The sequence below is a fragment of the Salmo salar genome, chromosome 07, assembly GCF_965601325.2.
Source record: "Salmo salar chromosome 07, fSalSal1, whole genome shotgun sequence".
Taxonomy (NCBI): Eukaryota; Metazoa; Chordata; class Actinopteri; order Salmoniformes; family Salmonidae; genus Salmo; species Salmo salar.
This window is the reverse complement of record NC_138297.1, coordinates 45,745,001-45,770,984: the sequence shown is the minus strand read 5'-3', so window position 1 is coordinate 45,770,984 and position 25,984 is coordinate 45,745,001. Positions and strand designations below refer to the sequence as shown.

Genomic DNA, 25,984 nt, shown 5'->3' with positions numbered 1-25,984 from the left:
AGGTATGATGGAGAAGGGCGTGGCTACCTCACCTGTGCTCCGTTCCTAGAGAAGCTGGTTGTGGATCCACAGAAGGTGGGACATGCGAGGAAGGATGCAGACACCACCCCCACACATGGTCTCCCTAAAGGGGCTACGCTGCAGGGGCTACGCTGCAGGGGCTACGCTGCAGGGGCTACGCTGCAGGACGTTGAGTGAGTGGAGAGTGATTAACTAAATGAATTAGTGCAATTACTAATTCAATAGAATACGCTTCTAGACTTAAGCATCCGTCTGAGCTTTGGCCAAAGGACTGATCAAAAATAACTCTGTGCGTGCGCTGCTTATTTTGACCATCCAGGCGCGTGGTGCATGCTAACTGTGAGGGGTTGAGCAGTGCTCTGACCCGCCTGGATAAGAAGAGAGAGGGTCTCGTCAGGGTGGAGGACCTACAGAGTCTGCTTCAGAGATACAGCTGTCCCCTACACAGACACCAGCTCACCTACACACAAGAACAACTCCCTCATTATAAAGACCTCTCCATTCCTTCATATAGCTAACACACCTTAATAATGATCAGACTGGGTTCTAATAAATCTGTCTTCGTCGTCGTCCTGGGAAAATCTTGAATCTCATTTTTTGCCGATGTTATTTAAACAAAATAATAACACACAAATTGTTCTGTGAACGTAACATGACTCTGGGACTAATAAAAGTAATGTTTTGTGAACTACAGTGGCAAGAAGAAGTATGTGAACCCGTTGGAATTACCTGGATATCTGTATAAATTTGTCCGAAAATTTGATCTGATCTTCATCTTAGTCACAACAATAGACAAACACAGTGTGCTTAAACTAATAACACACCAATTATTGTATTTTTCTTGTCTATATTGAATACATAATTTAAACATTCCAAGTGTAAGTTGGAAAAAAGTATGTGAACCCCTAGGCTAATGACTTTTCCAAAAGCTAATTGGAGTCAGGAGTCAGCTAACCTGGAGTCCAATCAATGAGACAAGATTGGAGATGATGGTTAGAGCTGCCTTGCCCTATAAAAAACACTCACAAAATTTGAGTTTGCTATTCACAAGAAGCATTGCCTGATGTGAACCATGCCTTGAACAAAAGAGATCTCAGAAGACCTAAGATTAAGAATTGTTGACTTGCATTAAGCTGGAAAGGGTTACAAAGTAGCTCTAAAAGCCTTGATGTTCATCAGTCCACAGTAAGACAAATTGTCTATAAATGGAGAAAGTTCAGCACTGTTGCTACTATCCCTAGGAGTGGCCGTCCTGCAAAGATGACTGCAAGAGCACAGTGCAGAATGCTCAATGAGGTTAAGAAGAATCCTAGAGTGTCAGCTAAAGACTTATAGAAATCTCTGGAACATGCTAATTTCTCTGTTGGCGAGTCTACAACACGTAAAACACTAAACAAGAATGGTGTTCATGGGTGGACATCATGGAAGAAGCCACTGCTGTCCCCCAAAAAATATCGCTGCACATCTGAAGTTCGCAAAGGTGCACATAGATGTTCCACAGCGCTACTGGCAAAATATTCTGTGGACAGATGAAACTAAAGTTGAGTTATTTGGAAGGAACGCAAAACACTATGTGTGGAGAAAAAACGGCACAGCACACCAACATCAAAATCTCATCCCAACTGTAAAGTATGGTGGAGGAGCATCGTGGTTTGGGGCTGCTTTGCTGCCTCAGGGCCTGGACAGCTTGCTATCAATGACAGGAAAATTAATTCCCAAGTTTATCAAGACATTTTGCAGGAGAATGTAAGGCTATCTGTCCGCCAATGGAAGGGTGATGCAACATGACAACGACCCAAAACACAGAAGTAAATCAACAACAGAATGGCTTCAACAGAAGAAAATATGCCTTCTGGAGTGGCCCAGTCAGAGTCCTGACCTCAACCCGATTTAAAATGCTGTGGCATGACCACAAGATAACACTTCACACCAGACATCCCAAGAATATTGTTGAACTGAAACAGTTTTGTAAAGATGAATGGTCCAAATTTCTCCTGACCGTTGTGCAGGTCTGATCCGCAACTACAGAAAACGTTTGGTTGAGTTTATTGCTGCCAAAGGAGGGTCAACCAGTTATTAAATCCAAGGATTCACATACTTTTTCCACCCTACTGTCATGGACGTCGTAAGGAGTGGACCAAAACGCAGCGGGTAAAGGGCTCATCTCATATATTTATTAAAGGAAAAAACACTTAAACAAAACAAACAACGAAAACAGTCCAGTAAGGTGCACAGACTATACTACGAACAACCACCCACAAACACAAGTGAAAACAAACACAGCTAAATATGGCCTCCAATTAAAGACAACAACAACCAGCTGCCTCTAATTGGAGGTCATTGCCAAAACTAACATAGAAATAGAAAAGCTAGATAAACACATAGAAATAGATAACATAGAACATAAACCAAAAACCCCGAAACACACAAAACAAACACCCCCTGCCACGCCCTGACCAAACTACAATAACAAATAACCCCTTTTACTGGTCAGGACGTGACAGTACCCCCCCCCCCCCCCCCCCCAAAGGTGCAGACCCCGACTGCACCTCAAAACAAAAACCCCACAAAAATAACCCCAAACTTAAGGGAGGGAAGGGAAGGTGGCCACCGTCAACGATGGCTCCCGTGCTACACCCCCCCCACCAATCCTCCAACTACGGAGGTGGCTCTGGCTCTGGGCTTAGTCCCCATTCTAACCTGCCCACCCCCACTGAAGGCTCAGGGCTGTAGACCACTGCTGAAGGCTCTGGGCTGAGGTGCGTCGCTGGAGGCCTCGGGCTGAGGAGCGTCGCTGGAGACTCAGGGCTGAGGAGCGTCGCTGGAGACTCAGGAGCGTCGCTGGAGACTCAGGGCTGAGGAGCGTCTCTGCAGACTCAGGGCTGAGGAGCGTCTCTGCAGGCTCAAGGCTGAAGAGTGTCTCTGCAGGCTCCGGACTGTAGGCCGTCTCTGCAGGCTCCGGACTGTAGGCCGTCTCTGCAGGCTCCGGACTGTAGGCCGTCTCTGCAGGCTCCGGACTGTAGGCCGTCTCTGCAGGCTCCGGACTGTAGGCCGTCTCTGCTGGCTCCGGACTGTAGGCCGTCTCTGCAGGCTCCGGACTGTAGGCCGTCTCTGCAGGCTCCGGACTGTAGGCCGTCTCTGCAGGCTCCGGACTGTAGGCCGTCTCTGCCGGTTCCGGACTGTAGGCCGTCTCTGTCGGTTCTGGACTGTAGGCCGTCGCCGGAAGCACTGGACGGGGAACTGTCGCCAGAAGCTCTGGACGGGGAACTGTCGCCGGAAGCTCTGGACGGAGAACTGTCACCGGAAGCTCTGGAAGCACCTCAGGGCTAGTGCGAGGAGCAGGAACAGGATGTACTGGACTGGGCAGGCGCACTAGAGACCTGATGCGTAGGGCTGGTTTTGGAGGCGCCAGCCTAGTAACACGCACCTCAGGGCTAGTGCAAGGAGCAGGAACAGGACGTACCGGACTGGGCTGACGCACTGGAGGAAGAGTACGAGGAGCAGGAACAGGATACACTGGGCCATGAACCCTCACCGGCGGTCTGATGCTTGCAACTTGCATCACTGGTCCTGGCTCGATGCTGGCTCTAGCATGACACCTGTGAGGAGCTTTCACCAAGCGCACCGGGCTGTAGCTGCGCACTGGCAACACCCCCTGCCACGCCCTGACCAAACTACAATAACAAATAACACCTTTTACTGGTCAGGACGTGACACCTACACTGTGAATGTTTACTAAAGACATGAAAACGTATAATTGTTTGTGTGTTATTAGTTTAAGCAAACTGTGTTTGTCTATTGTTGTGACTTAGATGAAGATCAGATCAAATTGTATGACCAATTTATGCATAAATCCAGGTAACCAAAGGGTTCACATACTTTTTATTGCCACTGTAGATCTGAAAATAAACCCTTTTTCATTCCCTGAAAAGTGTATTTTTTTGCCAGGAAGCAGACACATTTACTGATGTTGAATACTGTTGAAGAGATGTTGAACATATATTGAGTATTGTTGGACTGATGTTGAACTGATGTTGAGTACTGTTGAACTGATGTTGAACTGATGTTGAGTACTGTTGAACTGATGTTGAGTACTGTTGAACTGATGTTGAGTACTGTTGAACTGGTGTTGAGTACCATTGAACTGATGTTGAGTACTGTTGAACTGATGTTGAGTACTGTTGAACTGATGTTGAGTACTGTTGAACTGATGTTGAACTGATGTTGAGTACTGTTGAACTGATGTTGAACTGATGTTGAGTACTGTTGAACTGATGTTGAGTACTGTTGAACTGATGTTGAGTACTGTTGAACTGTGTGTGTGTGTGTGTGTGTGTGTGTGTGTGTGTGTGTGTGTGTGTGTGTGTGTGTGTGTGTGTGTGTGTGTGTGTGTGTGTGTGTGTGTGTGTGTGTGTGGGCAGACCCCTGAGGATTGGTTAGACAGAGTGGGTAAGGCAGGTTTCCCCGCCCAACCCCAGCCTCTGCCAATCAGTGAGAAAGTTGTCTCCGCCCGCCTGTACACCATCACCAAGGAGCTGGTGGACTTGGACCACACCCATAACGACACCATCTCCAAAGAGGACCTCAGAATGATGTGTGACCAGGTAAACTGACAGGAGTTGGTCTCAGCAGGCTCATACAGTATAGCTTCTTACATTTTTTATTTATTTAAGCTCTTACAACAACAAAAATACTCGGCACAATTCAGTTCTACTCTATCAATGGGTTGTCATGCAGAAACAACAGGAATAGGCATACGTGCGTGTGTGTGTAAATGAGCTTTTTACATTTTTGATGTATTTGCCAGCCAAGTTCTCCTTAGTTTTTAATTATTGCAATCAAAAACAAATTTGTATGTGTTGATAATTATTGACTACTTATTGAGAATGTTAGTCATCTGTGAAGTTCATTAAGCTTGTGTGTAAATGTGAGGGTGTGTGTATGTGTGAATATCAGTTTGAGAATGTGGGGTATGATGTGTATGTGTGTGTACGAAACGTGTAATTCCTCTCGCTCCACAGTTTGAGAGGGTGTGGGAGAAGCTGCCAGTGCATTCACTGGGGGATCTGGAGTACAGGGAGTTCCTGAAGGACGCCAGTGGAGCTGTTGGGATAAGGGACAAGACCACAGACCCAGAGGACATCTGTCCCCTGAAATCCGTATCACCATCATCCCTTGGCCCCATAGATAGGTCATCATCCCCACTAGCTCTACAGAGGCCAAAGACCACAGGCAGCAACCTCCAACGCTCAAAGGTACAGGATCTCTCTATACATGATGCTTATCAGTTTACATATCTCCATCTTTGCATTTGATAGTCCACTAGGCAGGTAGCCTAGTGGTTAGAGCGTTGGGCCAGTAACCGAAAGGTTCCTAGATTAAATGCCTGAGCTGACAAGGTAAAAATATGTTGTTCTACCCCTGAACAAGGCAGTTAACCCATTGTAAATAACAATTTGTTCTTAACTGACTTGCCAAAATAAAGGTTAAATAAAAAAAATGTAAAAGGTGCTTTATAGAAGCCATCCTAATTAGGGTTAGTTCTGTAAGCTTCTGGGAATGACCAGAAGTGATATCCAATCCTAACTAGGATGGCATCCAAATCATAATACACATACCTTATCTCTTCTAATCTAAGACTGAAAGTAACACACATTATCAATCCCCCTGTCCTTGTCCCCCTCTCCCCAGTCGGAGGTGGGTGTGTCCAGCAGGGCCAGGTGTCCGTCCACGGCGGGGTGAGAGAGGGAAAGCCCCCTGGTGAACTGTGGGGAGGTGGAGAGGAGGCTGAAGGGGGAGGTGCAGCGCTGCTGGAGGGACATCCAGAGGTGCAGGGAAGAGGGCAGAGACAGAGACAGAGAGATCAGCACAAACTGCTTCCTGGGTAAACAACCAATCACAGAGTGATATACGTACAGCGCAGTGCCTGATTCGCTATCCCCAGTCAATAATTATTTTATGTAACTTCAATTCACAATCCACCTCAAAACAATTTGATTGATTAAAATCACTTACATACCTGGCTGTGTGTGTGTCACAGACATCCTCCAAGGCCTCAACGTCAGTGTGACCCAGAAGGAGCTAGATCGGCTGGCCGTAAAGTTCGACATGAGGGACAGTGGGCGCATGTCATATCCTGACTTCCTACATCACTTCCTCCTCAACTTCGAACCGCCAGCGGTCAGACAGCCCTTTGAGCGGCCCAAACTATCTCTCCCCACTACACCGGTACTGTACACCCGTTTACTACCTCTCCCCACTAGTTGACCCCTGTTTAACTACCTCTCCCCACTAGGTACCCCTGTTTAACTACCTCTCCCCACTAGTTCACCCCTGTTTAACTACCTCTCCCCACTAGTTCACCCCTGTTTAACTACCTCTCCCTACTAGTTCACCCCTGTTTAACTACCTCTCCCCACTAGTTCACCTCTGTTTAACTACCTCTCCCCACTAGTCCACCCCTGTTTAACTACCTCTCCCCACTAGTTCACCCCTGTTTAACTACCTCTCCCCACTAGTTCACCCCTGTTTAACTACCTCTCCCCACTACACCTGTATTGTACACCCCTGTTAAACTACCGATCCCTACTACACATGTATTGTCCACCACTGTTTAACTACCTCTCCCCACTACACCTTTATTGTACACCTGTTTAACTACCTCTCCCTACTACACCTGTATTGTACACCTGTTTAACTACCTCTCCCCACTACACCTGTATTGTACACCCCTGTTTACATTTTGACATTACATTTTAGTCATTTAGCAGAGGCTCTTATCCAGAGCGACTTACAGTAGTGAATGCATACATTTCATTTCATACATTTTTTTTTCTTTTCATGCTGGCCCCCCGTGGGAATTGAACCCACAACCCTGGCGTTGCAAACACCATGCTCTACCAACTGAGCCACAGGGAGGCTTAAGGGAGGTTTAACTACCTCTCCCTACTACACCTGTATTGTACACCTGTTTAACTACCTCTCCCTACTACACCTGTATTGTACACCTGTTTAACTACCTATCCCTACTACACCTGTATTGTACACCCCTGTTTAACTACCTCTCCCTACTACACCTGTATTGTACACCCCTGTGTAACTACCTATCCCTACTACACCTGTATTGTACACCCCTGTTTAACTACCTCTCCCTACTACACCTGTATTGTACACCTGTTTAACTACCTCTCCCCACTACACCTGTTTTGTACACCCCTGTTTAACTACCTCTCCCCACTACACCTGTATTGTACACCTGTTTAACTACCTCTCCCTACTACACCTGTATTGTACACCTGTTTAACTACCTCTCCCTACTACACCTGTATTGTACACCCCTGTTTAACTACCTGTCCCCACTACACCGGTACTGTACACCTGTTTAACTACCTCTCCCTACTACACCTGTATTGTACACCCCTGTTTAACTACCTCTTCCCGTCTAGTTCATCCCTGTTTAACTACCTCTCCCTACCACACCTGTATTGTACACCCGTTTAACTACCTCTTCCCACTACACCTGTATTGTACACCTGTTTAACTACCTCTCTCTACTACACCTGTATTGTACACCCCTGTTTAACTACCTCTCCCCACCACACCTGTATTGTACACCTGTTTAACTACCTCTCCCCACTACACCTGTATTGTACACCCCTGTTTAACTACCTCTCCCCACTACACCTGTATTGTTCACCCCTGTTTAACTACCTCTCCCTACAACACCTGTATTGTACACCTGTTTAACTACCTCTCCCCACTACACCTGTATTGTACACCCCTGTTTAACTACCTCTCCCCACTATACCTGTATTGTACACCCCTGTTTAACTACCTCTCCCCACTACACCTGTATTGTTCACCCCTGTTTAACTACCTCTCCCTACTACACCTGTATTGTACACCTGTTTAACTACCTCTCCCCACTACACCTGTATTGTACACCCCTGTTTAACTATCTCTCCCTACTACACATGTATTGTCCACCCCTGTTTAACTATCTCTCCCTACTACACCTGTATTGTACACCTGTTTAACTACCTCTCCCCACTACACCTGTATTGTTCACCCCTGTTTAACTACCTCTCCCTACTACACCTGTATTGTACACCCATTTAACTACCTCTCCCCACTAGTTCACCCCTGTTTAACTACCTCTCCCTACGACACCTGTATTGTACACCCATTTAACTACCTCTCCCCACTAGTTCACCCCTGTTTAACTACCTCTCCCCACTACACCTGTATTGTACAACCGTTTAACTACCTCTCCCTACTACACCTGTATTGTACACCCCTGTTTAACTACCTCTCCCCACTACACCAGTATTGTACACCCCTGTTTAACTACCTCTCCCTACTACACTGGTATTGTACACCCCAGTTTAACTTACTGTCAACACGGTGCTGTATTTACATAAATGTTTTTACTGCAGGAACTGTGGTAAATTAGTATTTGGGGAGAGAGAGAAAAAAAAAAATTTATATTCCTCTTTTATCATACTACTCTTTTCTCTCTCTCTGGTCCGTTGTTGGCTCATTAACTGTCCCTTTTTCTGGGGACGGTGTCCGGGGAGTGGGAATGTAAAGTAAAACGAGGGGGTGGTGGTGGGTTTCCAGATTGTGTATACTCAGTGGGGACCTCTCCCACCCTCGGGCTCTCTGCTGTCTCCTTGACAACCATATTCGTCAAGTTTGGTGATTTGTGTGCTTTTGGCACAATGAGGTATGTTAATAAAAGCTTCAAAAAATGACACGCGGGTGGCCAGGTTGGAGAAGATCCCCGCCCAATGGGCTACTAAACATTAGCATTAAGCAGGGCCCCAAGCCTCACCAGAGTGAGTGGGTGAGAGCTTGTCTGGCAACCTGCAAGCTGCAAACCATCCAAACCCCCTCTCGTACTGGCTTTGGTTCACAATTATAACCCTCATTATCTACTAACCAAACCAACCATCTGTGTGATAAATCAGAGACCTAGCCTGACGACTCACACGAAATGATTCTGCTGCTGCTCTGTCGTCCGCCACATACATTAGTCTGAGACTGCCATCATTCAAGTCGTTTGTGGTGACGAGGATCGTCTTTAACCAATCAAACTGTACCCATGTGTGTTCCAATCAGTCAGCCCAGAATGTGTTTGCATTCGGTGAAGAGTCGGGGAGGTACTCAGATCCAGACTCATAAAACCCCAAACAGCAAGCAATGCATGTGAAAGAAGCACGTTGGCTAGGAAAAACTCCCTAGGAAAAACTCCCTAGAAAGGCCAAAAACCTAGGAAGAAACCTAGAGAGGAACCAGGCTATGAGGGGTGGCCAGTCCTCTTCTGGCTGTGCAGGGTGGATATTATAACAGAACATGGTCAAGATGTTAAAATGTTCATAAATGACCAGCATGGTCAAATAATAATAATCATAGTAGTTGTCGAGGGTGCAACAAGCACGTCCGGTGAACAGGTCAGGGTTCCATAGCCGCAGGCAGAACAGTTGAAACTGGAGCAGCAGCACGGCCAGGTGGACTGGGGACAGCAAGGAGTCATCATACCAGGTAGTCCTGAGGCATGGTCCTAGGGCTGCTCTGTCCTCTGCTCTGTCCTCTCTGGTCTTCTCCGGTCCTGTGTGGTCCTGATGCGGTCTGGTTGTGGTTCAGATGAGTGTGGATGTTTTCAGTAGACAGTGTGTGGAAGCCATGCTGAGGCTTTATGACCCGGTCCAGGAGTTCTGGCGCTCCATGAGGCAAAACTTTGTTACCTTTGACCACACCCGCAGTGACAAAATCTTCATCAAGAAATTCAGAAAGGTATAGTCCAACAATCTACTGTTTGACCATTATTTAAAAAGCTGTAGACTAATAACATGTCACACACGTGACAGTCACACAATCACACCCACACACACACAGCAGATAATCCTGATTGTGTATTACTACAGGTGCTAAGGCAGTTCAGAGTGAACCTATCCGAGGAGGAATTCTTCCACCTCACCTCTATCTTTGACAAGAACACTATGGGGAAGATCCCCTACAATGACTTCCTACGGAGCTTCCCACACTGACCTCTAACCTCTGCCCTCTAACTATGGCCCAACTGTAGGCTCCTGTGAAGGTTTAGCTAGTTATCACTGATAAATCAGTCCATATTGATCGCTATCATTTTACTGCACCACTGAGCGAAGGAGGGATACACCAAATTATTACAAAATCATGTCATATAAATTAAAACATATAAAGTGATGTATTATCAAAAATATATATTGTTGAGGGTTTTCTCCCAATATCTTCCCCTGGCATATCTACAGCTTTTTCTCCCTCTAGTATACCGATTTATCTCTCTGCTGTGTGACTTTATGATACTGATTGCTTTCCCAACCAAACCCAACCAAATAAAGTGCTTTTGGATGATGTACGGATGCTGCTACACGCAGGGGACTGTCTTTGTTCTCATCTGACGGGAAACGAAATGGATGACAAGGAGAAGGAGAGGGCATTTGTCATTCATGAGATAGACGGCATCACCGTTGCAAGACAGAACCCAGAGAGAGAGAGAGAGAGAGAGAGAGAGAGAGAGAGAGAGAGAGAGAGATATCATTTAAATAATCTACAGAAAGATGGAGAGAGAGCGAGAAACGGAAGGGGGCAATGGAGATGGAGTGTGAGACCGTGGAAAGACAGACAAAGAGAGAGAGGGAGGGATGGATAGAAGGAAAATAAAGAGAGAGAGGAGATGGGAGTCTATATGAAAGGTACTGTAATAATGGTGTAAAGCGAAAAACCATCCGCAAATAAATTACCCCATCTCCTCTGGGATTACTGCTGTAATTATTTGAACGAGGGTTCTCATTAGAATGTGCAGAGGTGTGGAAGAACCAAGCTATCAAATGAGACATGAAGAACTCAGGTTTAGACACTGGAAATTACCTCTGGTCCCGGCCCACATAATTGATATGAGACACAGATACGTTTGATTGGTGCAAAAGAGCCAAGTTGAATTTTTTTTAAATAATCGCCAGGAAAAAGGAAAACTTACACAAAGAAAGAGTTTGGGGAAGAAAAGGAGGGATGATCCATTGGTCACAGATAAGGTTTAATTAAATTTGTGTAGATAATCTCTCAGAAAACCAGAAGCAGGTAGTTTTAAGAAAGGTATTTTACATTTACAGAGTTGTCTCCAGGGGCAACACATTATACAATACCATTCTAAAATGGTTGGATTTTTTTCTCTTTTCACATGAAAAAATATTGTACATCATTAAAGCAATAAAAAAAACAATAGTTAGTATATCCCAAACAATGGTAACAATGATATACAATACAAGCAGATTGTCATCAAAAGTTATTAGATTCAGAACAGCATGCCCCAAGGAACGAACGAGAAATACAACGGCAAAACTTCAGAGTTTTCAAAGAAAACAGGAAATACAGAATACAGCTATTGAGGCACAGTGCATAAAAAGTGAGTCATTTCAAAGTTATGGTTGAAAGAGAATAGTAAGAAATGGCGAAAAAAAACCAGACATTTTCCCCCGCAGAAATCCTTAAAAGAAAGTACGATGATACAGACACTGACCCCCCCCCCCCCCCACTTATCTGTAAACACTCTATCCTATTCCTACAACAGCCCACTAATCTGCCCCATTAAGACGTAGCCCAGCTAGCACAATGTGCAGAACAGCAGTGAAAGCCCAGTGACCCTGGGAATAAAACATAGCCAGAGGGGATGTTCATATATAATGTCTGAGAGCAGAGAGAGATCAAACAGGGATGTTGTCATGTTATGCTAACCACACTTTGAGCTCAGCTAGCCAACCAAAGGCTTCCAGACGAGCAGAGGAAGGACGCTCATTCACAAGTTCTTTCGAAAGAAAACTGTTACCCTTTTTTACGCAGACAACTGCTTGACAACATGAAAGAGTTAATAATAGCTACACGGGGTGTGGGTAACCCCGTGCACTCAAAAAAATTAGCGGCTAAAAACAACCCAATTTAGCGTTGGTTAAATAGTGGACAGAACACATGTTGGGTTATTTTGTCCAAGCCAGTTGGGTTGCATGAATGACCCAACATGTTGGGTTGTTGGGATTACCCAAACATGGGTTAATGTAACCATCAGCTGGGTATTTTTGACTCTCATGCTGGGTTGACCTAGAAGCTGGGTCTTATTTAACGTAATCCTTAGGCTATTTTCAGGAGGTGTGGTTTATTAGGGGCGTGGCTTTCAGCTAGATCTTATTGGCCACCCGTGAGAGTAAATGTCATTCCTGTTCATCATCATAAATTTACATACTGCAAATTAAAATGTCAATAACATGTTTTTCACACATTCGTCTGTAATATTAAGATTATATATTATAAGGTATACCACCTTATTGTATCCCAACAATGGGATTTACATAGGTTTTAGGGAACTTATACACTTCTGTAAGCGTCATTGAAGCTACAAAATTTTAAATGTTCGACCTTAATATGTGATAACTATGCAACAGGACAGATAAACAGGGATGTAATTTACTCTCATGGCTGGCTGAACAGAACTACAGTATCTGAAAGCCACGCCCCTACTAAACTACGCCTCCTGTCTTCTGATCTGACCCGCTGGGTCATAACTCAATAACCCGGCAGCAATAACCCAGCACCCAGCGTCAATAACCCTGAAGTTTTTAAAGAAAAGAACTCGTGAGTTGAGTCAACCAAACAACCCAGCATTTTTAGAGTGTAACATAGTGCAGATATTATTATACAGTAATAAGCATTTATTAGCCTATACAAGAAAGAACTGAACTTAGAATAAAATGTAAACATTGTTTCTGCACTGGCTCTTTTTTAACAACACACACACTATTTAACAACATTTGAAGTAATCCTTGATTGCTAACATGTTTTTACAATGACGTGACGTAGATGTACAGTTCCGACTTCTTGACCAGTTACGGTACATTAGGCCTACACCTCATCGTCATCCATTGGTCCACTAAGAGTTCAAAGTTCATTCCCATGATACATCTCTCCCAGAAAGGGCACCATGGAGCAGCGAGAACATTCCAGACACCGCTGCTTCTGTACAGGGTCGGGAGTGAACACATTTGCCAATCCGCTCCGTTGGCTATTACGTATTTCCAGTATTCCGTACCAGGAATCAAAATCTTGCAGACTTCTCAGCCGGTGACCTCGGAATAAACTTGTCAGGATCACGGCACATGAGCCAGGGATGAGACGGTTGAGCTTATTACACATGCAACGAGGGATGGAGGGGGGAAAGAAGGAGAGAGGGGGAAAAAACAGAAGGGAAGAGAGGAAGAGAAGAGATCCCTCTCCCCTGGTAAGAGGCTTAAGAGTGAGAGTTGTAATGAGACCCAGGGGAGTGGTGTCAACACGTTTGACACTTATACTCACACACAGCCCGTGGCAGAGACCTCCCGCTGCCCTCACACACACACACACACACACACACACACTTTGATCTCTCTCACACACACACATACACACTTTGATCTCACACACACACACCACCATGCCCAAGGCCTGAGAGAGAGAGAGAGAGAGAGAGAGAGAGAGAGAGAGAGAGAGGGAGAGTGAAACTAGAGGGGCAGAGGAAAAGAGGGATCAAGAGAAAAAGGGATGATGGGAAAGCAGTGTTTTAATCTTCAGCGCAGGAAGTGTGATATCAGAGTACTGTCAGGGGTATCCTTTCTGTGCTGGCAAACAGCTCCACAAAGTCAAACATGGACATTGGGTTAATGTTCTGAAACCCTACTGGTAAGTGTTCAATCACTCCCCAGGGAAGGTCTCAAATGAACGGTGGACCACACTGTCACAATGTCAAAACGTCGCCAATGAGCCACTTCCACTGGTGGCTTTAACAGAGTCCTCTATGAGGAAGCAAGGAGAGAATGAGAGTTATCCAGTGTCTTCTTCTGAGAGAAAAACAATGACACAGCAGACAAAGTTCCCCCTGTCCTCTTCTCTACCTGACAGCCAGGCCAGATTGTCAGTGCAGTAGAAGTGCAACAGAAGATTTACAGACTAATGCTGACATATTCATATGATAGACGAGGCATCTGGGGTCTGTCTTTTGCCTTACCTTCGAGTTTGTAAGAGCTTTTGTTGAAATAAAGGAATGACAGATATAAAAGAACATCGATGGATTTGCCAAGTGAGGATTGGCAACAGCGCCCGTCTCTTTAGACACACACATCGTCTGTAAGAGACTTGGACACACACACACACACACACACACACACACACACACACACACACACACACACACACACACACACACACACACACACACACACAGCATCCGTTAGAGCCCTGACTATATACCGTACTCCACCAACACCTGCCCACCACCCTCACCTATCTGCCTTCCCACCACTTGGCTCCTGATTGGAGGGGGGCTCAGCAGGGCGGGGCTTCTCTAGTCATGTGGTCCTGGTGGGATTGGGCAGGTCGAAGACGATGGGCGGGTTCATGGGCTGGAAGTTGACGGTGCAGGCCGAGGCGTTGACGAACGTGGTGGTGCCGTCTGTCATCATACCATAACCTGGAGGAGGGAGAGGAGGGGAGACGACTGTTAGAGAGGGAGAGAAAGACAGACTGACAGTAACACTCATTTATTCATTGACTTCTTTACACTCTCTCTACATTTCCCTTTATTGACACAACTCTCCACATTTAACACTGACAGCGGCGACTGCATCTGGTTTGACATGTAGGAAATGGTTTACAGGTGAGATACTTTTTGGCCTTTTTCGATCACTCAGAATGAACCGGTCTGATGTAAAGAACGTGTGACAAATGACAAAAGCTACAATTCCTTTTCTCTCCCTTCTTCCTTGCTCCCAATCTATCTCAGTCGCTCAGATCCACACGCAGGGCTAAATCCGGCCTGTTCCTCCCTGTGTGAATCTGATCTAGTTACTAATCTGGTCCTCTCCGAAGGGGCCATGGTGCTCCAGGGGACCCACGCTGACCTGCTAACCCCAAAAAAAGAATCTCTCAGCCTGGAGAGAAGGCCTCCCAGTCCCCCCTGGCCTGGATGAGACGCTGTAGTACCACTTCCAGGCATAATGTATGCCTTTAATAGAATCAAATACTGCCTCGTGGCAAGAATCCATAAACGAGTCATAATGGCGCATTCCAAAGACGTTGTGCTACAAGATCGATAATCTAAACATGTAGGCTTGTGTAGCAGTATGAGAAACCTCATTTATACACAATGAAGGTGTGTGTGTGTGTGTGTGTGTGTACCTTCGTGGATGTGTCCGAACACGTGCAGCTTGGGCTGTACTCTCCTCTGGACAGTGTTGAGCAGCTCCATACAGCCCACCCGCTGCATCTTCTTAGGAACCCAGTCCAGGAACCCTACACACAGTGTGACACGGGTGTGTGTGTGTGTGTGAGAGAGAGAGAGAGAGAGAGAGAGAGAGAGAGAGAGAGAGAGAGACTGATTTAGTGTCACTTCTATAGGAAGCATACCGCTGAGTCTATAGAAACACTATCAGGACTGGTCTTGTGCCATGCACACGTTGGTGGTGGATGGGGTGACACAAAGTGCTTTGAAATCTAGTGAAAAGCTCGAAATAAGTAAATGTAATTCAGCAAAACAAAAAAAAAATCGAATCACTTTGGGCTACTTTACAAGTCCGTGGAGACTTTTGTGATGTGAAGAGTAATGGCTCTGTCTCCATTTCTGGACACTCAACTAATTCTCTGCTTGTTTTAAGGCAGCTGGTGAGTAAACAGCTTTCATACAGATTTGTTCCTCCTGTGTAACTTCCTCCTCAGCGCTAGATAAAAAGAGGCCATATTCCTCCTCTCCTCCATCTCCGTTCCATTGCTTTATCGCGCCCCATAAAAGACGACGGGTTTTGCCGCAGTGCGAACGAACCGCGCCTCTCACTCTTTTTACTCGGTCACTTTTCGTCTAGCCCTCGCTTTCTGTTGTGTCTTTCTCTTCCTCTCTCTCTAGACCAACGCTCTCTCTGTAGTTCTCTGTCCATCTCTCTCTTCACTCCCTCACACCTCTGTCCTCTTCATTCTTTCCCTCTGTCTCTCTCTCTCTCTCTTCCCCACCTCTCGCACTCTGTACTCTCCCCCTACCCTTTTTTTCCCTCTCTCTCCTTCTCCTCCCCAGCCTCCTCTCTCTCGCTCTCTCTCCTTCTTCCCCACCTCTTTCTCCCTCTCTCTCCCCCTCCTCTCTATCCCTCTCTTTGTCTCTCCCTCTAATAGGCATTAGTGGCCCGCTGTAGCTGCTCCATATGCCGGTGGCTTATGAGGAGAGGGGAGCTGGAGACACTTGGCTAAACTGAACGGAAAATAACTCCCTGTGTTTAGAGGCGAGACGCCACGCAGCAGCCACAGAAATCAATCACACACACTCGTCTGAGCATCTCCCAGCTGCAGCGGGAGATGGGCTGTGAAAGTGTGCGTGTGTTATGCAAATGTGTATGTAAGTGTGGGTAGATATTTACACGAGGATGATAACAGGAATAAATTACAGATTATTCAAAAAGTATTACTTATTTGACAGTCTATCAAAGCACTGAGTGTGCGCACATGTGCGTGTGTGAATGTGCGTGTGTATGTAACGTGTGTGCGATGATATCTCGTGATTGTGTCCCACAGGTGTAATGTCTCCCTCACCCAGTGGGGGGCAGTGTGTGACCAGTATGTCGGTGGAGTCGGGGATCTGGTTCCACTTGTCCAGCAGAGCCTGACCTCTTGGCAGGTTGAACCCCCAGCCATAGTACCATGGCTGCCTGGCTCAGAGATAGAGAGAGGAGAGAGAGAGAGATTAATACAGTATATCATATCACTGTCAACACAATCACCCATCAGATCATCATCTCTAATAAGGGAGAGCCCTACGGGGGGGGAGAACCCTGCGGTGGGACAGCCTTACGGGGGGAGAACCCTGCGGGGGGAGAGCCTTACGGGGGGAGTGCCCTACGGTGGGAGAACCCTGCGGGGGGAGAGCCTTACGGGGGGAGTGCCCTACGGTGGGAGAACCCTGCGGGGGGAGAGCCTTACGGGGGGAGAACCTTCCCGGGGGGGAGAGCCTTACGGGGGGAGAGCCTTACGGGGGGAGAACCCTACGGGGGGGAGAGCCCTACGGGGGGAGAGCCCTATGGGGGGGAGAACCCTGCGGGGGGAGAGCCTTACGGGGGGAGAGCCCTATGGGGGGGAGAACCCTGCGGGGGGAGAGCCCTACGGGGGGAGAACCCTGCGGGGGGAGAGATTAAGTGTGATAGCCAAAATGGCACTTAACCTCTGAACCTCCATCATCTGCTCTGACAAATCAAATCAACTCCCTCCGAACTTGAATTTAACACCACTGCTGCCACGTACAAAGTACAATAGTATAAATTAGACAGAACCGTAGAGGAGCAGGCAGAAAGCGCTAGGATATAAAACCTCAACATTAAACATTAACGTCTGCTTGATTCCACAGTCGGCATTGGAGCCTTCCAGGACGGGAGGGGAAAAGAGAAGAGAGAAAAAGAGGAGAGAGGAAGAGAGGGACTTGGCGGCTGGGTCCGTGTCCCTTCACTTTGATAGCGGACGCCTCTGGTGGGTGAGTGACGGTGGAGAAATGAACATGTCACTAACAATGAGTCCTCAGATCCATCTTCCTCTGTACCGTAAGGCGAGCCACGCCTGTGTAACCACGATGACGCCGCCGTTAGCTCTCGTACCGCTGGCTTTTTTTAATTTGCAGAGAGCAGTCACTGGAAAAGCCAACTTTTATCGGCGCCACGCCGTCCGTCGCTTGGCGCTTCAGTGGAACGTCAGATGGAGGCTGTTTTATCATTTCCTGCCCGTTCGTGTATGTATGCAAGTAAGAGTGTGTGTGTGTGTGGGGTGGGGGGGGGCACACACACATGTACACACACACTTGATTAAAGAGATCTAGTGGTATAATACAGCAGGATACATTTGGTGATGTCCCAAAGGTTAAGGAGACAGAGTGAGAGATGCATCATGGGAAACGGTGTCCCATTTCAGCTTGAATCTACTCCGTTAAAATTCCATCACTTCGGGACATCAGAGCCTAAACACTTTATGAAACATCTGAAGTTCCCAGTGAAAGCAATTTCAATAATTTACACAGTGAATTTTAAAACATTTAAATTGGCCTTAGCATATTAATTGGGCCGGTTAAATATTCATGTCCGTCTTAACATGGATGTCTCAATTAAAATGAGATGAGCTGCCAGTCTCATCTGCGTTCCAAATGACACCATATTCCCTAGTGCACTACTTTTGACCAGAGCTGTATTGGGAATAGAGTGGCATTTGAGACGCAACCCATCCATCCCCTCTTCATATCTGAATGGAGAGATGAAGAGGAAAAACACTTTTCTCTGGTAATCGCTATTGGACTGTAATTTCCCTAACAGAGGGTTCGATAAAAAGAGAAAGAGAGAGAGAGAGAGATAGAGAAGGGGGGGTAGAAAGGGAGAAGGGGAGATGAGAAAGAATTAAGGGGCTATTGAGAGAGACATGGAGATGGAATGAGATAGAGATGAAGGGAATGAGAGAGACAGAGATGAAGGGAATGAGAGAGAAAAGAGTGAGTTTGTACATTATGTAAATACTTGCATTTCTTCTTTCTGTTCCCACTTCCAGCTCGTCTCAAGTTAAAAGTCTGGGATTTTCTACCACTAGGGCCAAAATCACATACTATACAGTATCTAGCATGCTAGCAGATACCTATAGACTTCCAGGCGTTACGCTAACGCTAGTTAGCATTGGATCGTGATACTACCACCAACTTCCTTCATACTGGACGCAGAGACATAAAAATAGTATCCACGAGTTCATCTGACTCTGAAAGTGCACCTGACTCTGAAAGTGCAGCTGACTCTGAAAGTGCACCTGACTCTGAAAGTGCAGCTGACTCTGAAAGTGCACCTGACTCTCAAAGTGCAAATGACTCTGAAAGTGCAAATGACTCTGAAAGTGCACCTGACTCTCAAAGTGCAAATGCCTCTGAAAATTCATCTGACTGAAAGTTCATCTGACTCTGAAAGTGCACCTGACTCTGAAAGTGCATCTGACTCTGAAAGTGCATATGACTCTGAAAGTGCAAATGACTCTGAAAGTGCACCTGACTCTGAAAGTGCACCTGACTCTGAAAGTTCACCTGACTCTGAAAGTGCAAATGACTCTGAAAGTGCACCTGACTCTGAAAGTGCACCTGACTCTGAAAGTGCACCTGACTCTGAAAGTTCACCTGACTCTGAACTCTGAAAGTGCACCTGACTCTGAAAGTGCACCTGACTCTGAAAGTGCACCTGACTCTGAAAGTGCACATGACTCTGAAAGTGCACCTGACTCTGAAAGTGCATCTGACTCTGAAAGTGCACATGACTCTGAAAGTTCACCTGACTGACTAAAAGGTAACATGTCAGCAGTGTAACATGTCACATCCTTATCCCAGTAGGAAGATACACTCTCACAGTTAAATCAGTGTTAACTTCACTCCAGGAAAACCCCAGATTCTTCTGATTGCAGTCTAAACACGAAAACTACAAGAATATAATACTATGGATAACATCTCCACTATATGAATCGGATTTGACCAGGAAAGGGATTAGAAATAAACTAGTGTTTTTTGGTGCAGTTAGGGAGGAGAATTGGGGACGTGCTCAGCATATTAAAGATAGGTTTGTTATTTGTTACGGATATGAAAAAGAAGGAAACAGATGTTTGAGTTAGAGCTCCGGATCCCTAGGCGTCGTCTAGGGGCAAAGCAAAGCACGCTGGGAAAAAAACTACAGCGTAAAAATCACTTTCATTTGATGTGATTCTTTTCCCCTTTTCTAAAGAGCGCGAGAGAGAGAGAGAGAGACTGACGGAGAGAGAGAGAGAGAGAGAGACAGACTGACGGAGAGAGAGAGAGAGAGAGAGACTGACTGACGGAGAGAGACTGACAGAGAGAGAGAGAGAGAGAGAGAGAGAGAGAGAGACTGACGGAGAGAGACTGACAGAGAGAGAGAGAGAGAGAGAGAGAGAGAGAGACTGACGGAGAGAGACTGACAGAGAGAGAGAGACAGAGAGAGAGAGGTTTACCCAAAACACCACTTTACTTAACAGGGTAATATTATAGAAGGTTTGAAAACAAATAAGAGATCAGTCTCGCTCTCGGTAATGTGTACGTGTAACTATTTCAGTGTGTGTGTGTGTGTGTGTGTGTAGGTTTCTCCATTCGGAAGCTTAATGATATCATTGGAGAAAGCCCCATGAATGATTAACGAATCAGGCAGTGCTGAGGGGCGCGAGGCGTTAACCACACACACACACTTTGGTTAACTTCACAGTCGTTAGGAAGAAAAACAGCATGCCAGAAGATAGGAATTTTAAATCTAAATCAATTCCAGACTTATCCTGAGGTCTAGAGAGGAACAGGCTTGGTGAGAAATACAGAAAGAGAGACAGGAGACAAAAGAGAGAAAGAGGGAGATGGCTTTAGTGATGTTGTGAGACAGGAGAAAAGAGAGAGGTAGAGAAAGGGAGGTGAAGAAAAACGGAGCGAGAACACAGGAGAGTGGTATCTATACAGCATAGAACACGTCTGGGTTCTCTCTATATATCTTTTGACAGACAGTATGAAGAGAAGCAGAATAGGAAGACGGAATAGATGAGAGAGGAGGGGCAACCAGAGAGACAGCTAATGAATGTGTGTATGCTATAGGAGTGTGTGTGTGTGTGTGTGTGTTCATTTCAAGTTTGCTATTTCTCAGAGAAGCAGAGTGGATCACACCCCACCATCATCACCTCAGCTTGAGTTAATTAAGAGCTACTGTCGACTTAACGACCCTAATAACAGCCTGGAAGGAAGGGGAGGAAAACACACACGCACACACACGCACGCACGCACGCACGCACGCACGCACGCACGCACACACACACACACACACACACACACACACACACACACACACACACACACACACACACTCTGCTTGTGTGCTCTTATTAGACTGTGTGTATGTGCGTGTACTGTATGTGTGCGCATGTGTACGCATGTGTGTATGAGTGTGTGCGCACATCTGGGTAATACTAAAGGGGGTTGCTGTCACTCGTCACTCCTAAGAGCTGACTTTTTCTTAGTAAACCCCCCTGCCTCCACGCACCACTTGACGCATGTCTCCGTACATGATCACCCCCCCCCCCCCCAACCTCGTTAAGAGCCTGTTTCAATTAAAAGTGTTCGCGGGGTGGGAGAGGTCCGTCGGGACTCCACTGCTCAGATAGAGGTCAACAGAGCTGCTTAGAGATGCTTTTACAAGTCTTCCTGTTCTCATTTACTCATTCACTAGCCTGGAGGCTAGGTGGGCTAGTTCAAACACAGGCTACAGACTGTTAACACTACTCACTATTACAGGGTAATTACACACAAACAACACATTCTACTCTGAGGGAACTTCTCTCTGTCAGTATTAAGTACTATTAAATACTACTAGGTACGCTATGTCCTCTGACTGTCTGATATCTCCCACTGTCCTCTTTGTTTAGTCTACTCCATGAGCCAGTGAGGAGCCATTTTAAAACGAGTCGGTTTAAGAGGTAGCATCAACACTGCTTCTGTCCCATTCTCTCTATCACACACAGTAGGATTCAAATCTTTCAATAGGACAGTTATAAGGTCATTTACAGACACATAGCCCCCCCCCCCCCCCCCCGCGCTGGTACATGGGAGGAGCAGGAGAGAGTTTGACTCCAAGAAGGTGCTATTTCATGTTACAGAGGAATAGGTTTCTTTCTCTTTTCCAGTATTAATCCCAACTCTAAAGCTTTCTCAGCGCACACTATTCTCCCTCCCACACACAATGGTTAATGTACAGACTTTGATGTTTAATCATGACTACCAAGCACACACACACACACACACACACACACACACACACACACACACACACACACACACACACAAGCCAGTCCACCCAGCAAGATTGATCCTCACAGCAGGACTACTGAGACGGAGGGAGAGAGAAGGGGAAGGAGAGGGAAAGGGAGAGGGACGGACACTGATGCTGAGAGAGGGAGCTTGAAAGAGAGGGAAAGAAAGGTGGGATAGAGGGAAAATAAGAGATGGGGAAGGAGAGAGAGAGAGAATGCTGAAAGGCAGAGTACTGTATATCTGACGCTGACGTCAGGAGGATAAGAAATGTGACAGGGTCCAGCCCAGCCTGCAGTAACCGAAAGGTCGCTGGTTCGAATCAGCCCTTCTGGCCTTGAGCAAGGCAGTTAACCCCCAGCAACAACTGCTCCCCGGGCACCGATGATGTCGATGAACATTTTCGGTTGAATGCATTCAGTTGTACAACTGACTAGGTATCCCCCCCCCTTTCCCTGTGTGAGCTACAGAACAGTCCTTCAACACCACCGTACCGTCCTGTTCTTCATTTCCCCATGTCTTTATTTAATCTGTCATTCTCCATCTTCATTGTATCTATCCGTGTACCATAACTCAACCCATCTATTCCTCCTATATTACTGTCATCTAGTGAGCACCCACTCTCTCCCTCCCTCTCTTCCTGTCTAATCTCACCTCTCCACCTCTTTACCTCTACCTGCCCCCATCCCCACTTCCCCTCTCTCTGTGGAGAGGCAGATTGGGGACATATTGGCCCTCAGCGTGACTTATGTAACACCCAGCAGGGTCAGGAGGAACCGGGCTGACACACACACACACACACACACACACACACACACACACACACACACACACACACACACACACACACACACACACACACACACACACACACACACACACACACAACACGCACGCTAAAACTTCGGAAAGAAATATGAACACACACAAGACACTGAAACAGGGAAACCCTGTAAATGTTGACCCATGGGAAATCAAGCTGTTTTGTAGTCTGTCTCTCCTCCCATCTTTCCCTCTCTCAGCGCCTGTGTGTCTCTGTAATGGTTTAATTGCAGGCGAGCGGTGAGCGCGGTTGGGGGTCTAAGCACTGGGTGGGTGGAGGATTAGGTGACGGACTACCACCGAGCTCTCATCCACTAAACACAGTACAGTCACTGAGCTACACCAGTCAATGTCTGGCCCCGGGGCTGACACACACACACACACACACAGACACACACACACCTGCACAACTCCCTCTGAGCTGATATACACATTTTGTTATACACAGACACACCCCTATACAGCAGTAGTCTCAGAGCGTCCAACCGTCCTGGTGAAACTGGAGCAGATGCACGTGGCGTCGCAGAGCCCATCTGTGACAGAGTGCAGGGAGATCCGCCCACCACACACACACACACACACACACACACACACACACACACACACACACACACACACACACACACACACACACACACACACACACACACACACACACACACACACCAAGCCTCATCAACAAAACAGTGATGGGTACAGAGACACTTGTCTTGTGTGAAGTCTGTAAGGCCTGGTGCTCTGGGCCAGTAGCAGTCAGCCTCACAGCTGTGCTCATTTACAGCTTTCACACTCATCAGCAGCAGCAGCACACAACCCAAGAACCCCCAACACCTTCCATGTTTGTTCTTATAGGGCTTTCTCAAAGGAGAGCATATATTCTGTCAATAAAAAAACTCATCTTTATTAAACTAGCAGCAGCACACAACAATATTATATAGCTGTGAAGCTGGCTGTACATTTCCTCTCGAAAATCGACATTTCTTTGTCAAATCAAGCTGGTTTCATCCATTCCCACAGCGAGCCCCGTCAATGAAGCGCAGCTGCTGTCTAAACCAACCACTAACCCCCCCCCATAAATCCCAGAGCTCCCACCTGTGTTTGTCACCCGTCTCTCTCTCTCTCTCTCTCTCTCTCTCTCTCTCTCTCTCTCTCTCTCTCATATCTACTCCTCCACTGTGTCATTAATTCTGCTTGTTTGGTGAAATGCTGAAACATTGTTCCCACCGCCCCGTGTCGATCACACACTCACATGCACAAACACTCGCATGCACAAACAGTCTTTCACACACTCACATGCACAAACACTCTCTCACACACTCACATGCACACACACTCTTTCACACACTCGCATGCACAAACACTCTTTCACACACTCGCATGCACAAACACTCTCTCAAACACTCACATGCGCACACACGCACGCACGCACACACACACACACACACACACACACACACACACACACACACACACACACACACACACACACACACACACACACACACACACACACACACACACACACACACACACCTCCTGGCAGGTCTCAGTCTCCCTATAGACTGATGTTTCCCGCATTTAATAAATCGCAGGCAGACTTCCTCTAAAGGGGAACGATGAGGGATGGAGGGAATTAGGAGAGGAAAAAATAGGGGGAAGAGAAATATACGATATACTGTAGGGAGAAGGAGAGACGGATAGACAAAGACAGAAAAGAGAAGGAAGAATTAGAAATGGAAAAAAAGAGTGATACAGATGTACCACCAGATAGATAAAGAAAGAGGAATGAGAGACAGACAGACAGACAGAGAGAGAGAGAGAGAGAGAGAGAGAGAGCAACAGAGGGACTGATGCGTAGGGTTAGTGACAGATGAATAGATGTGTCTCTTGTTCCTGCTCTCCTCTCTTCCTCTGTCACTCTTCCTCTCCCTCTCTCCTGCCTGCTGCTCTTCCTCTGTAATCAAGTCGGATTTCAGAAAAGACAAACGCATCGCTGTCCGTCCTCGCGTTCCTCTCCCGCCCCTCTCCCCCTCCCTTTTTTTTTTCAGAAACAGAAAATTACGGCTCAGCAGAAACTAGCCCAGTCAGAATCTCCCAATCTCAGAGGAAACCGTGTTTGATCAGGGACTGAGCCTCTCACACACGTCTCTCCTATACCTGTGCTATAGCTTACGCTTCGCAACTGTACATCTGCACACACGTCAAAACTACATCAGTGACATGCATTAAAGTGGGACTTAGGACAGACTACTAGTAGTTAAACCAATTTGTAAGTCGCTCTGGATAAGAGCGTCTGCTAAATGACGTAAATGTAAATGTTAAACAGACACAGGACTTTGAAGGAACTTCGGGCTACACGGCAGAATATGACATCTGGGTCGTTCACTATCGCATTATCACTAATATTTCTGGTGTTTTACACCGCATCATAAAACAGAAAGGGAAGCTCTGAAACTAAATCAGGCTAAAAGCATTTCTTACCGTATTAACCCGAGAGAACGAGGAGGAAAGAACGCTTTTATTGACAATGTCTCAGCAATTTACTGCCCTTTTTCAAAACAAGTATTTTTACCATGAATTTATAAGTTACAACAAAGTCGCCGATACAATCTCAAGCAATATGCAGTAAACACAATTATGTCACCTTCTCCTCACAAGGTTCCAATATTAAGACGCGTTGTCACACTATGGCACATCTGTCATGGATCCCTATGAAATGCACTGTCGGGAATAGTTACCCTGCGATGGTCATGAAATGCTCTGTGAGTTTCTCCAGATTCTGTAGCCAACTACCCCGAACAAACCCCCCCCCCCCCCCCTCCTCTCTCCCTCTCCTCCCCCTATCCCTGGATGGGTAGTGCGAGGTACTGAGAGATGACAAATCTGCTGGGTCCTGACAGACGACTTCATGCCCAGCGATAATGAGCTCCCGTCGGATGCTGATCTCACAGGATGCACAGAGACACGTTGCACTAACGTTGCACTAACGTTGCCGCCAGGGTGGGGGGGGATTTCATGTGGACGTCCACATGCCGCCACCTACGTCTTCTCGCAAAGTGGATACACTTGACAGAAAAGTGTTAAAGAGAGAAAGGAAGGAGAGAATGAGAGAAGAAGAGAAACATGGGGGGGGGGGGGAGAGAGTCCGACGGACAAACAGACAGAGACAGGAAGATTGGCAGACAAAGAAAGACTAAGGGGATGAGGAAGTGCGTCTCTCTGTGGATGTACGTGTGTGTGTGTGTT

At 46.5% G+C, this 25,984-nt stretch overlaps 1 protein-coding gene, 1 non-coding gene and 1 pseudogene across 2 annotated transcripts in view; 1 reads left to right on the top strand and 2 right to left on the bottom strand.

The window, feature by feature from the left end:
• LOC106609261 (EF-hand calcium-binding domain-containing protein 6-like) overlaps positions 1-10,070 on the top strand; it is a 33,803-nt pseudogene extending 23,733 nt beyond the window's left edge.
• trnaa-ugc (transfer RNA alanine (anticodon UGC)) lies at positions 6,867-6,941 on the bottom strand. The gene has a single exon. It is a non-coding gene; the product is annotated as a tRNA-Ala (tRNA).
• A 1,009-nt stretch (positions 10,071-11,079) lies between the features above and the next one.
• Positions 11,080-25,984, bottom strand: part of LOC106609322 (metallophosphoesterase domain-containing protein 1) — a 45,637-nt gene continuing 30,732 nt past the window's right edge. The window contains exons 5-7 of the mRNA XM_014208000.3: positions 16,657-16,772; positions 15,262-15,375; positions 11,080-14,554 (exon numbers count right to left, since the gene is read on the bottom strand). Of these exons, the coding sequence (XP_014063475.1) occupies positions 14,433-14,554; positions 15,262-15,375; positions 16,657-16,772 (352 nt within the window). The 3' untranslated portion in view covers positions 11,080-14,432. The remainder of the gene's footprint in view (positions 14,555-15,261; positions 15,376-16,656; positions 16,773-25,984) is intronic.